Source organism: Bicyclus anynana, chromosome 8, assembly GCF_947172395.1.
Source record: "Bicyclus anynana chromosome 8, ilBicAnyn1.1, whole genome shotgun sequence".
Taxonomy (NCBI): domain Eukaryota; kingdom Metazoa; phylum Arthropoda; class Insecta; order Lepidoptera; family Nymphalidae; genus Bicyclus; species Bicyclus anynana.
In genome coordinates this window covers 4,198,451-4,210,225 of record NC_069090.1, presented here as the reverse complement: position 1 = coordinate 4,210,225, position 11,775 = coordinate 4,198,451, and the positions used below count along the sequence as shown (strand labels likewise).

Here is an 11,775-nt window from a genome sequence, read left to right as displayed (position 1 = left end):
CCTCGTACAGGATCTGATGTAACTATTAACGTAAGCCGCTTAGCGCCGGTTCAGTTCTCGACTGGATCAAATAAAACCATTACGCGTTGTATAGGTACAAGGTACAAGCCGTAGCGATTCTTAAAAACTGTTAGCGCGGCTTAAATTTTCTAAGAATCGAATCAAATATTTTGCTTTTAATTACGAAAGTCAAAAACCTCAACAAATTTATAATCTAATTTGCCAATGTCGTTTCTACCACAGCGATAGCGAGATGCGAGGCTGCCTTTGTAGACTGTCATCCAATGACACGAAAATAGCCAAAAAAATTTTTGGATTCAAGACAGAAGTGTTCTACTTTTTAATTCTACTTCTTTCCTCTTTATTCTTAGTATATACGTATCATATAAGTGGATGTCCACGTAGAAATGTTTAGCCATGACATAATTTTTGAATCACACTATCGATTGCGACGGCGTGAAGTGACTTTGTATTAAACTACGTTAAGATTAGAGCTGAACTATTTTTAGCAATGAAATGGTACAAAAAATCAGATTTTTTTTTATTTTTTTTTTTATTCTTTACAAGTAAGCCCTTGACTACAATCTCACCTGATGGTAAGTGATGACGCAGTCTAAGATGGAAGTGGGCTAACTTGTTAGGAGGAGGATGAAAATCCATACCTCCTTTCGGTTTCTACACGACATCGTACCGGAACGCTAAATCGCTTGGCGGTACGTCTTTGTCGGTAGGGTGGTAACTAGCCACGGCCGAAGCCTCCCACCAGCCAGACCTGGACCAATTGAGAAAACCTCAATCGGCCCAGCCGGGGATCGAACCCAGGACCTCCGTCTTGTAAATCCACCGCGCATACCACTGCGCCACGGAGGCTGTCAAATACTATATACTGGAAAGATATCAAAACATAACTAATAGAAATATCCAAAGAGATGTTAAGACAGTCAAATACAGTATCAAATATCAGGAGCGACTATCGATGCATGTGAATGACTTGGCAAACAATCTGAGAGGAGACGGCAGCCTGCTGTTTTGCAGACTAAAGCGCAACAAGGTTTAAAAAATTTGGCCAAGAAAGATAGCTAGAATACAGCAAAATAGTATATTCGTTAATGGACTATGAAATTGAATATGAATGAAATATGAAAAAAAAAATATGAACTCCTTCTGATGACACATAATCTCAAACCAACAAACGAACGGTTCAATGTCGTTTGACAGGTTGCCAAAAACAAAATATTAAATGAGAAAAATACCAAATGGTTGTATAGCCGGTTATAAATATTTTTTAATTAAAAATTGTAAACGCTTCAGCTTGAAACTTGAACCGCACGCTTTATCTCTTAATAAATTAGTCGTAAGTGCTCATTTGACATTACAAGTAGAGATGTTGTTTTACTGAATGATACAAACATTTGTTTGTCCGTCTATTTATCTGTATTAAGCTCTCTATCTCGTTAACGCGAACTTTTTGATGATGCTTTTTACTTCTTTATGTCTATGGAATGTTTATTCATGCGTGTAACTAACTACGTGTACTGTGAATGGATGTTTTTTTTTTGTTATAATATATATTATCTTCGGTTTTGACATTGATAATCCTCTGAAGTAATGTATTCTTTAATGTGAAGTTATAAACATTATAATGAATAGGTAACTACAGGCTGTTGAACTGGGATTACTTTAATGCCAATATTTTTTGTGACTTCTTTTGAGTTTTTCTTGATAATGTTGTTCAAGTCCCTTCCTGTCCATTCTAATATAATACCACTATCGAACGATAGCGACTTCGTCCGCGGTTAGACCTCTTTAATCCGGCCCTCTCGTAAAATCCGTTCCTAAGCGGACGTCCACTAACTATAATCTACCTCCATGCTAAATTTCAACTTTGTACGTTAATCAGTTTTCAATATAATTCAATACCTTTCGATTTTATACCTACATGTAGTTAGATTTATGTCATGAAAATAATTAAAGTAGTAACTTTCTATTTCATTTTTAGGTTTTGTATTCATTATTATGGACTAGGTAAATAGGTAGTCACTAGTGACAGAAACTCGTAAGCTTTTATATTTGTAAGGTTTTTTGTGTAATACCCCTTGTAAAAGAGTTTTTTTCACGATAATTTTTATCCTGTATAAATCAATTAGCAATTCTTCGTAAGCAAGCTATGTCTAATTTTCTGGTCCTCTGACCTACGGTTATACAATTAGCATAACTGCTATCCTGATAACGGTACTTATATGTACGATATTAAAATGAAGTTTCAGCATAGGTCAAGTTTCCGGTAAATTTTATTAAAATGCCGCGGGTTATTTTTTTTATTGAGAGAGAATACAATAGGAAACTTAAGCTAAGTTATCCTAATAATAAGTCAACCTATACAAATCATGACTACGTGGAATCCTGGCAAGAATACTGACTGGATTTTCTAATTTGCAAGCCAGCCCTTCTACCATCAGACTAAGCAACTAGAAAATAGTAGAACTAAAAAGAAATAGAAAAAATTGTGTGGAGTTTACATCCGACTCACGAATGGAGTTTACTCTATCAGATCGACTGTCTAAATAGGTGTATGTTGCCCCACAGCATACACTGTATACGTCTCAATAACACGCCTGAAAAGTGAAAGGTGCGCAACCGAGGAGCAGCAGGCCGCGACTGTTGGCGGCAGCGCACGGTGAAGGTGCGCAGAGTAGGTTGCGCACAAAAACGTCGCTGTCATTGTCATCGAATTTTACTGCCCATATTTTTTGCATACAAAATCGATTCTTAAGGAGTAAACTCCAAAAAATGTGGACGTGGAATTTTTCTACAAAAAAAAAATAGAATAGCTGGTGCTGGTCATTATCATTAACATCCTCGAAGCGATCGTTACAAGATTCAAAAAAACATCATCATTAATAGTTCTAAATTGATCCATTACCCCATGTTCCTCAATACGGTGTTACGCTACATTGATGCAACTTTGTTTCCAGGTATTGCAGTAAAATGTTTAATGTAATCGTGACCTTATAGGTAAGCAATGAATGGAGCGATTTTAATTGCCCGTGTACCTTCACGGACCGGACTGTTTAGTTGTTATAACTACAGTCATCATTTTTGCTATTTTTAGCGGTCTAGTACAGGGTTAAAGCCTCGTTCTATAAAATTCAAAAATAATTTATTTAAATTACGCTCAGTTACAAGCGCTTTTGAAATTTTAAGTTGTGTCATGATTTTTTATAGTGGTAAGTAAAGTTGACGACTTAAAATTACGAAGGTTCCAAACGTGTCTTGGTCCGAGAAGAGCCCACAAAAAACTAATATAGGAGATGGGATGTGAAGTTTAAACCCACCACGCTGCTTCAATGTAGGTTGGGGGGCAGGATGTTTAAATTATTTGGTACCAACCCCTGCTTAATGAGCTCTGCGAGGAACGGGTTACGCCACTACATTCCGGACGGAAAGTTTGCACTGAAATTTTATTAAGAGAAAGTAAAGTTAAATATTTTATTTCCTGACTCAGGATTCGAACCCAGGACCTTGAGTTGTTGCTCCACCTTATCTACAGTATATTATATTTAATATACTGGGTTCGAATCCTGAGTCAAAGATATATTGAACTTCAATGAGATATTGAACTTTAAGTTATTTAAAAAAAAATTGTAATCACAATAACAGTAAAAACAACAGGATACTCTACTACAAAAATGCCATTTATTCAGTCCAAATCAACATCTGACAAATCTTCTGTTATCTTCTTTATCTCTGCCTCACTTCGTTTCTTCTCTACTAGCTTCTTTGCTTCTTCTTTCTTTTCTCCGTACAACTTTTTTAGACTGTCCAGTACATACTGCGGCATGTGACCAGGTTTCGGCTGGTGTATTTCATATTCACCTTTATCGTTCTTGACTAGTTCTACCATGGAGTCTTCTAGATTCATGACGTCACCGGGTCTCGACTCTGGTATTTTGGCAGGTTTTGGAGGATTTTTCATTTTTTGAGCCCAATTTTGGAGATATTTCCCCGCGTCCGTCTGTAGGAACTGTAATTTTAAAAATGTATCTAAAGGACAATATTTTATTTCTTCCGCAAAACAAGCAATGTTGTCTAAGCTCTTTACCTCTCCTATAAAGAGGAAGACCTAGCCCTAAGTGGGCTGTTAAAATAGGCCGCTAATTATGATACTATGTGTATATTTTAAAGTTTAATCCAATTCATAAACATCGTCACATCAGCTGATGAACGTTTACTAATTAGACCATTTTGCAGACCTTTAAACATCACGACACCATCCAACAACTCCCTGGGATTTGTTTGATGTCATTAATCAATTCAAAGTAAATTATTATATGCAATAAGTTTTTAAGCATTTTTATTTTTACACTAAATATGCGCTTTACTTTATAATCTTCCGTCAAAGTTCCATATATTCCTGGGCTAAGATGTAATGTTAAATGTACAGCAATAATAATTGTGGAATTACATAATATTTCACTAGCGGTCGCTCGCGACTTTGTCCGCGCAGGTCCCGTTCATCAAGGATAACGTAAGATAGTAATGATGAAAGATTTTTTGAAATTGGTTAAGTATACTACAGCCTTTCTTGATGAATACTGTTTACCAACAAATAAATTAGAAATGAAGGTAGAAAACATTTTATAACTTATTTATTTTAAAAAATGTATGGTTTGTTTATAAAATGTTATATAAAATATATCAACCATATCTGTAATTGTACTAAGCTTACTCATTAAATTTATTTTCATTAATTTAAGAACAAGTTAATTATAATTATTAATAGGTGTGAAATGACTAGCGATTTATACCCTCATTTCTAATTTGTTTGTTGATAAACAGTACTCAGTATATCAAGAATGGCTGCAGTATAGTTGAGTTTATTCAATACAAACAAGCAGCCAAACACTCAAATCTTTCATCTTTATAACAATAACTAGCTGACGCCCCGCGGTTACACCCGCGTGGTTCCCGTTCCCGTAGGAATACGAGGATAATATATAGCCTATAACCTTCCTCGATAAATGGGCTATCTAACACTGAAAGAATTTTTCTAATCGGACCAGTAGTTCCTGAGATTAGCGCGTTCAATCAAACAAACAAACAAAAAAACAAACTCTTCAGCTTTATAATATTAGTATAGATATAGATTATCATACATTTCAATAACTAAAATAGTTTACCTTTTCCCTGTTCTTGTTAATTTTCGCCGGCGGTGGCGAAGGCGCCTGCCGCTTATTGTTGCTGTTACCATTCTTGGGGAACGGTTGGCCGGCTGGAATATTATTATAAAAAAAATGTACAAAATAAAATAAATAAATAAATATACTTAAACAATACACATCACTATCTAGCCCCAAAGTAAGCATACAGAGTAGCTTGTGTTATGGATACTAAGATAATTGATATTATAATATTCATATACATTTCTATACTACATATAAATACTTATATAAGGTACACACAGACACTGGAAAAAACCCATGCTCATCACACAAATATTTTCCAGTTGTGGGAATCGAACCCACGGCCGTGGATGCAGAAAGCAGAGTCATAAATAGATTAAAATGAAAAATTTTAAAGATATTAATTACTAGCGGACGCCCGCGACTTCATCCGCGTGGAATTCAGTTTTCCACAAATCCCGCGGAAACCATAGATTTTTCCAGGATGAAAAGTAGCCTATGTGTTAATCCAGAGTAAAATCTACTTCCATTCTAAATTTCAGCCAAATCGCTTCAGTAGCCGCAGCGCAAAGGAGGAATAAACATACACACTTGCACACAAACTTTCGCCTTTTTACTCGTATAATAAAATAAATCTATTAGGTGTATGATTGCGGTGTAATTAATTACAGGCAAATGACGTTCACATATTATACGATTCAGGTTGATGGACACATGGCGGCGTCAGGTATATTGTAGCCAATAGACCTGATATAGCTCTAGACCATCGGTTAGTGGACCGTACAATAATTGTTGATATTACTGTTCAAATGACGATAATCTGGTTAAAGCTGAAAAGCAAAAAGAATCAAAATACTTTGACCTAGCTCACGAGATTACCGCCATGCGAAATGTTGAGTCAACTGTTAATTGTATCGATAGTGTTAGTTCAGACAACGGTCCTGTACCGAAAAGCGTTATTTGAGTCTGGTATTTTTAAAAACTTTATTTTTATAAATGGTAAAAAAATAAGTGATACAAATTATGCTTACTTAAATTCATGGTGTTGGTCTGCGGTCCAAGCTCCAGCATGACCTGGAAGTCCGCATGGTTGCCGAATGCGAACCCGAAACCTATCCGTGAATCTGTGCCTGCAAATTTATTATGGATATATCTATTAGCACATAATACATATGCCCAAGTAGTCAAAAACGCAGAGAATACTCTATTTGTTATATTAAAACAAAAATAACTAAATTAAATGAATAGGAATATGAATTCGTCCCGTTTGGCGTCGAGACACTAGGCCCGTGGGGCAGGAGCGCTCAGACTCTCCACAAGGAGATCAGCAAACGCCTCAGAGAGGCAACAGGCGACCCTCGGGCGGGCAGCTTTCTCGCGCAAAGAATTTCAATCGCAATTCAACGCGGGAATGCTGCCTGCGTGATGGGCACCCTACCAAGTGCGGCAAATTTTGATTAGTATTTTTAGGTATTAGTTTTAAAATTAATTTATTTTAATTTTATAGTTGTAGTTACAATAATATTTCCTTATATTTTATTTTTATAATAAGTTTAGCCTATTTAAGTATTATCGTCATTAATAAAGTTTTTACTAAATTAAATATTATTAATACCTACACAAGTAAAAGTATGCGTATAGAAAGAACCCTTAATTTCCCAAAATTGAAATGATATATGTAGGACTCATAGTGCGCCGTATGAGATGGTCTCGTCCACTCAATTGGAGCGTCATGCGTGCGTACTATGGGGCGACAGAGGGGGAACTAAACTTACTGCGTACCGGTAAAGGATATACCTAATTATTAGAATTGTTATTAAATATAAGAGCAGTGTTAGCCCAGTGGATATGACCTCTGCCACCGATTTCGGAGGGTGTGAAATCGAATCCGGTCCGGGGCATGCACCTCCAACTTTTCAGTTGTGTGCATTTTAAGAAATTAAATATCACGTGTCTCAATCGGTGAAGGAAAACATCGTATGGAAACCTGCACACCAGAGAATTTCTTAATTCTCTGTGTGAAGTCTGCCAATCCGCATTGGGCCAGCGTGGTGGAATATTGGTCTAACCCCTCTCATTCTGAGAGGAGACTCGAGCTCAGCAGAGAGCCGTATATGGGTTGATAACGACGATTATTAAATACTTGTTAAGATTACCTTATGTCTTAATATTAACTCGTAACTGGAAATAAGTTAAGCTTACGTAATAAAGTAAACCTAATACCTAACTACTAATTACTAAATTGATATAAGCTATTATGTAAGTAATAAGTATCCAGTTAATTAATCCAATTACAAAACATAGGTAAGTACATAGTTGGATTTAACAGGATGACATTACATTTAACTCTACGAATTACTTGTATTTTTTACAAAACTAGTGCAGTTCTCCGGTTACCCTCGTGTTATATAACATCAACAGCCCAAGGTCGTGTAAAAGTTGTTTTAACTAACTTCCTTTGTTTAAAGCGGTTCAATTCGTGGTTTATTACGTTATTACGTAAAAAACATCAGCCTTTTGATATTTAACTCGACCTTGTGATATTAATATTTTATAACAACTGCTATACTTAAATTTGATATACCTAAGTGATCGTACAGGGATGACCTTATATAGTAAATTGTTTCATTTGAGTTACGGATAAATATGTACCAAAATTAAATATTGAAGTTCAAACTTGCGGGGGTGATTTTATTATCTATAAGCATTAAGCAATCTTTAACAGACAACCCACTAACCGATTTTCTACTGTGCCTACATGCTCTATTTTTTTTAAATAGTTATTTATGCAACTGTTATGTAATGGCTAATTACGTGCAGTGGCATACAATACTTTTTACTCGAATACTTTTTCTAGGACATTCATGATACAAGTAATAAAAGAACTAACAGTACTTAAATAATATACCTATACCTAATTGGGAATGGCCTTCTAGATTTATTATTGGCGTGGCTTCCTACATCTTGTCTCTTATGAGAAAGTCTGAATTTTTGTAGCCAATGCCATGGAACAATTTAAAAATTAAAAATAAAATCAGTGTAGCACGGTTTACCTGCCATTAGACCTGTAGGAATGAATAGCTTTGTGATATAGTTTGAGGTTTTGTATTGAGTAGATTACGAAATGGGAGTAAAAAAGTAATTACCTTTCTTTATAGGCGGAATGTTAGAATACGCCACCGATAGTAAAGACGGCAGCTCTTCCGGGATTATAACGCCGCATAATGCTGGGAACAAGATAAAACGTCTTGATCATAATATTATGAACAAGTATAAAGTAAATTAATATTTATAATGGATTTTCTTGCAGAAAAACTACTAAGGGGTCCCACTCTCCATACATTAATTGCCCCAGACAAAAAAAAAGTTAATTTGTCACAATGAAACTGAATGAATGAAACACAATGAAACAGGGTTATTGCGTATTAAGTATCATAACATCTCACATAATACTTAATCTGCGAAGGTGTAAATTAAAATAATTTTAAAACCCGCTATTTCCTAGATTTTTTATATCTTTCAATATAAAATTGTAATGCAAAAGATAGCACATTTATACTCGTATTATTTATTGGGTCTCTTGGCATTTTTGATTTCACCAGGGGCAATTTTGGGACATCTCCTTTGGCATTCAGATGACCTTATAATGTAGAATTGTTAGTTTTTCTTTTACCGTCCTGTCTGTTCTACTACCATAGATTAGAGTCAATTTAAAATCATATATGAACCTGAGCTAAAAATGGAACCCCAAACATCTCGATTGTGCCGTAGCGAATTTCCAAACATACAGGTCAGGTATGAAAATAACTGCTAAAACGATTATTATTTTGGTCTTGTATACCAATATACTACTAATATATGGTAGTAGTTAACTACCCCTGCAATAATAATACTTACCTGCAGGCTAATTCACTAACATTGACATATCTTAGTTGACATATACGAAAATTAAAAAATTGAAATTCTATGTATCAAATGTCATCCGGTGTCTTTACTAACATCCGTTCATGGAAATAATACAAAAGGTAGATGATATCGCTCAGTTGAATTGATGTTTAATTTAATAGGTTGTTAATAAAGACCAAAATAGTGAATAGGCCAGTAGTACGTAATTATAAATGTCAGTAGGTTAAGGCGAGGTAAACGCTCTCAGGAAACAAAATACCTACTACCTAAGTATATACTCAGCTATCTTGAGTTTATTTATAAATTAGTACATAAATAAGTGCGAGTCGAACTCGCACACGTAGGGTTCCATACAATTAATTATAAAATGGGCAAAAAAAGTCACGCTTGTTATGAGGAAGCCTCTTAAATATTTATTTTGTTCTGTTTTTTACATGCATATAGTATTTTGAATTTTTATTTATTATTTTATGATATATAAATGCACTATTATTATCAATTAAGGTTATAGTCTTGTAGTGAAATACTAGCTGACGCCGCGCGGTTTCACCCACGTGGTTCCTGTTCCCGTAGGAACATGAGGATAATATATAGCCTGTAGCCTTTCTCGATAAATGGGCTATCTAATATTGAAAGAATTTTTCAAATAGGACCAGTAGTTCCTGTGATTAGCGCGTTCAATCAATCAAACAAACAAACAAACAAACAAACTCTTCAGCTTTATAATATTAGTATAGATTATTAATAAAAAACATTTTTTTTTAAATTATTTAAGAAACATCAATAAAACATCTCATTAATTCACAAAATAAGTAAGTGAAGCCTTTTTGTGTACCTTTGACGATATAATCATAGTTAGTTATCTAAACTTTTCTAAATATTCTAGATCAAACTAAAACTAAATTAGAAACTCATGTCTCTTTGAGAGAACTTACCAAATGAAAGTAAGAAACAGGAAATAACAAGTTGCGTTTCCATATTCATGTATTTCGTAGGACAATATTTATTATCTATGAGCACATTTTCACAACACTCGCGCTTAACTTTACAAAATATTAAAAACAAACTGTCATCGACGAGATTTGCCGCCAAACTGACCGCGCACATATGACAAAACTTTCACTATTGCGACAAGGTTTTATCTAAGGTAAAGGCCTACTAAATTTCAACTTTATTTCGTAACCAATTAGGTCGACAATTTTTAAACATGACTCATCCTTTAATTCCTTTTGATCGTCATAGGTTATTCCACGAGTTCGAAATTCAAAATCCCGAAGTGCAAACAAAAATTTTATACGTTCTAATTTAAACCTTAGTACAATAATGTATGGTTGATATTAAAATGGATTTAAGTTGTCTGTGTTTTTTAAATGTGTGTATTCCATTCACTGGTCGAGCGCTCCTTGTGTTTTAATTAAGTGCAGTAAAACTTTAATTGAGTTCAAGCTTTCAGTGATTGACATAAAGTACAATATTGTTCGCATTATAATTTCGTTGTGACGTTCTTTTACAAAATATTCCACCACTTTCATATAAGTGAAACCAAGAGTGGTGGACGTATTTCAACTAGTTAGAAAGCTTCACATACTATTTTAAAATTACAAGAGACAAATTGACACAGAGCAACACAGTGTTGTCTGTGCTCGCCCATCAAATGTAAAGCAAACTTCAATATCCGCGTATATTTTTTAGAAAAAATGTGTAACTATTAATTATTATTATCTACCTATTGCTGCAATTTAATTCACCTTTTTCTGCACTTGTTATGTTGCAATATAGAAAAACCTGAAAGCTAGTACATGTGTAAACGATGTAACCCAGCTTAAGACCAAATTTTACAACCATATGAGCCGTGATAGCCCAGTGGATATGAACTCTGCCTCCGATTCTAGAGGGTGTAGGTTCCGTGATAGCTCAGTGGATATGACCTCTGCCTCCGATTCCAGAGGGTGTAGGTTCCGTGACAGGTCAGTGGATATGACCTCTGCCTCCAATTCCAGAGGGTGTAGGTTCAAATCCGGTTCGGGGCATGCACCTTCAACTTTTCAATTGTGTGCATTTTAAGAAAATTAATTATCACGTGTCTCAAACGGTGGAAAAAAAACAGGCATACCTACTTGAGAATTTTCTTAATTCTTTACGTGTGTGAAGTCTGCCAATCCGCATTGGGTCAGCGTGGTGGACTATTGGCCTAACCCCTCTCATTCTGAGAGGAGACTCGAGCTCAGCAGTGAGCCGAATATGGGTTGATGAAGACCAGCCCTTGTAGCCAAGTGGCACATCGATTCTCTTTCTACGATCGCAAACGCTTCGAATACTAGAAAAATGTATGGGAATGACATTTGCTATCGACAGGTCACGTGATCAAGATCTGGCTACAGGGGCAGGTATTAATATTATTATATAATTATATTAACAATTGATCGAAAACTGAAAATTAAAGTTACGAGGGTTCCAAATGCGCCTTGGTCCGTTAAAAGTCTACACCAAACTCATACGAGTAGAATATTGAATTCAATTCCTACACAATAAAAAAACACATTTTCACAGAATTAAAAATTGCTTAAACTTACATGAGAATTAAGTAATGTTTTGTAATATAATAATTATTTGTAAGCAATTTTTAATGAGTCTTACATAAATATACGTATACAATTATAATTATAAATCATCAATGCTTCAAACA

General features: G+C 35.0%; 1 protein-coding gene across 1 annotated transcript; it reads right to left on the bottom strand.

Annotated features, from left to right (window-relative positions):
* Nucleotides 1–3,674: 3,674 nt before the first annotated feature.
* LOC112042831 (uncharacterized) lies at nucleotides 3,675–8,879 on the bottom strand. Its single transcript, XM_052882853.1, has 5 exons — nucleotides 8,857–8,879; nucleotides 8,330–8,430; nucleotides 6,215–6,313; nucleotides 5,181–5,272; nucleotides 3,675–4,024 (listed from the first exon to the last, which is right to left on the bottom strand). The coding sequence occupies exons 1-5, from the start codon at nucleotides 8,877–8,879 to the stop codon at nucleotides 3,701–3,703; spliced, it is 639 nt and encodes a 212-aa protein (XP_052738813.1). The 3' UTR covers nucleotides 3,675–3,700.
* Nucleotides 8,880–11,775: the final 2,896 nt, after the last annotated feature.

Coding starts and splice junctions, on each gene's coding strand:
- LOC112042831 (XM_052882853.1), bottom strand. CDS start 8,879: ATGGTAGTAGAACAGACAGGACG. Junction 8,431..8,856: donor GTAGTAGAACAGACAGGACG/GTAAAAGAAAAA, acceptor ATTATGATCAAG/ACGTTTTATCTTGTTCCCAG. Junction 6,314..8,329: donor CATTCCGCCTATAAAGAAAG/GTAATTACTTTT, acceptor ATAAATTTGCAG/GCACAGATTCACGGATAGGT.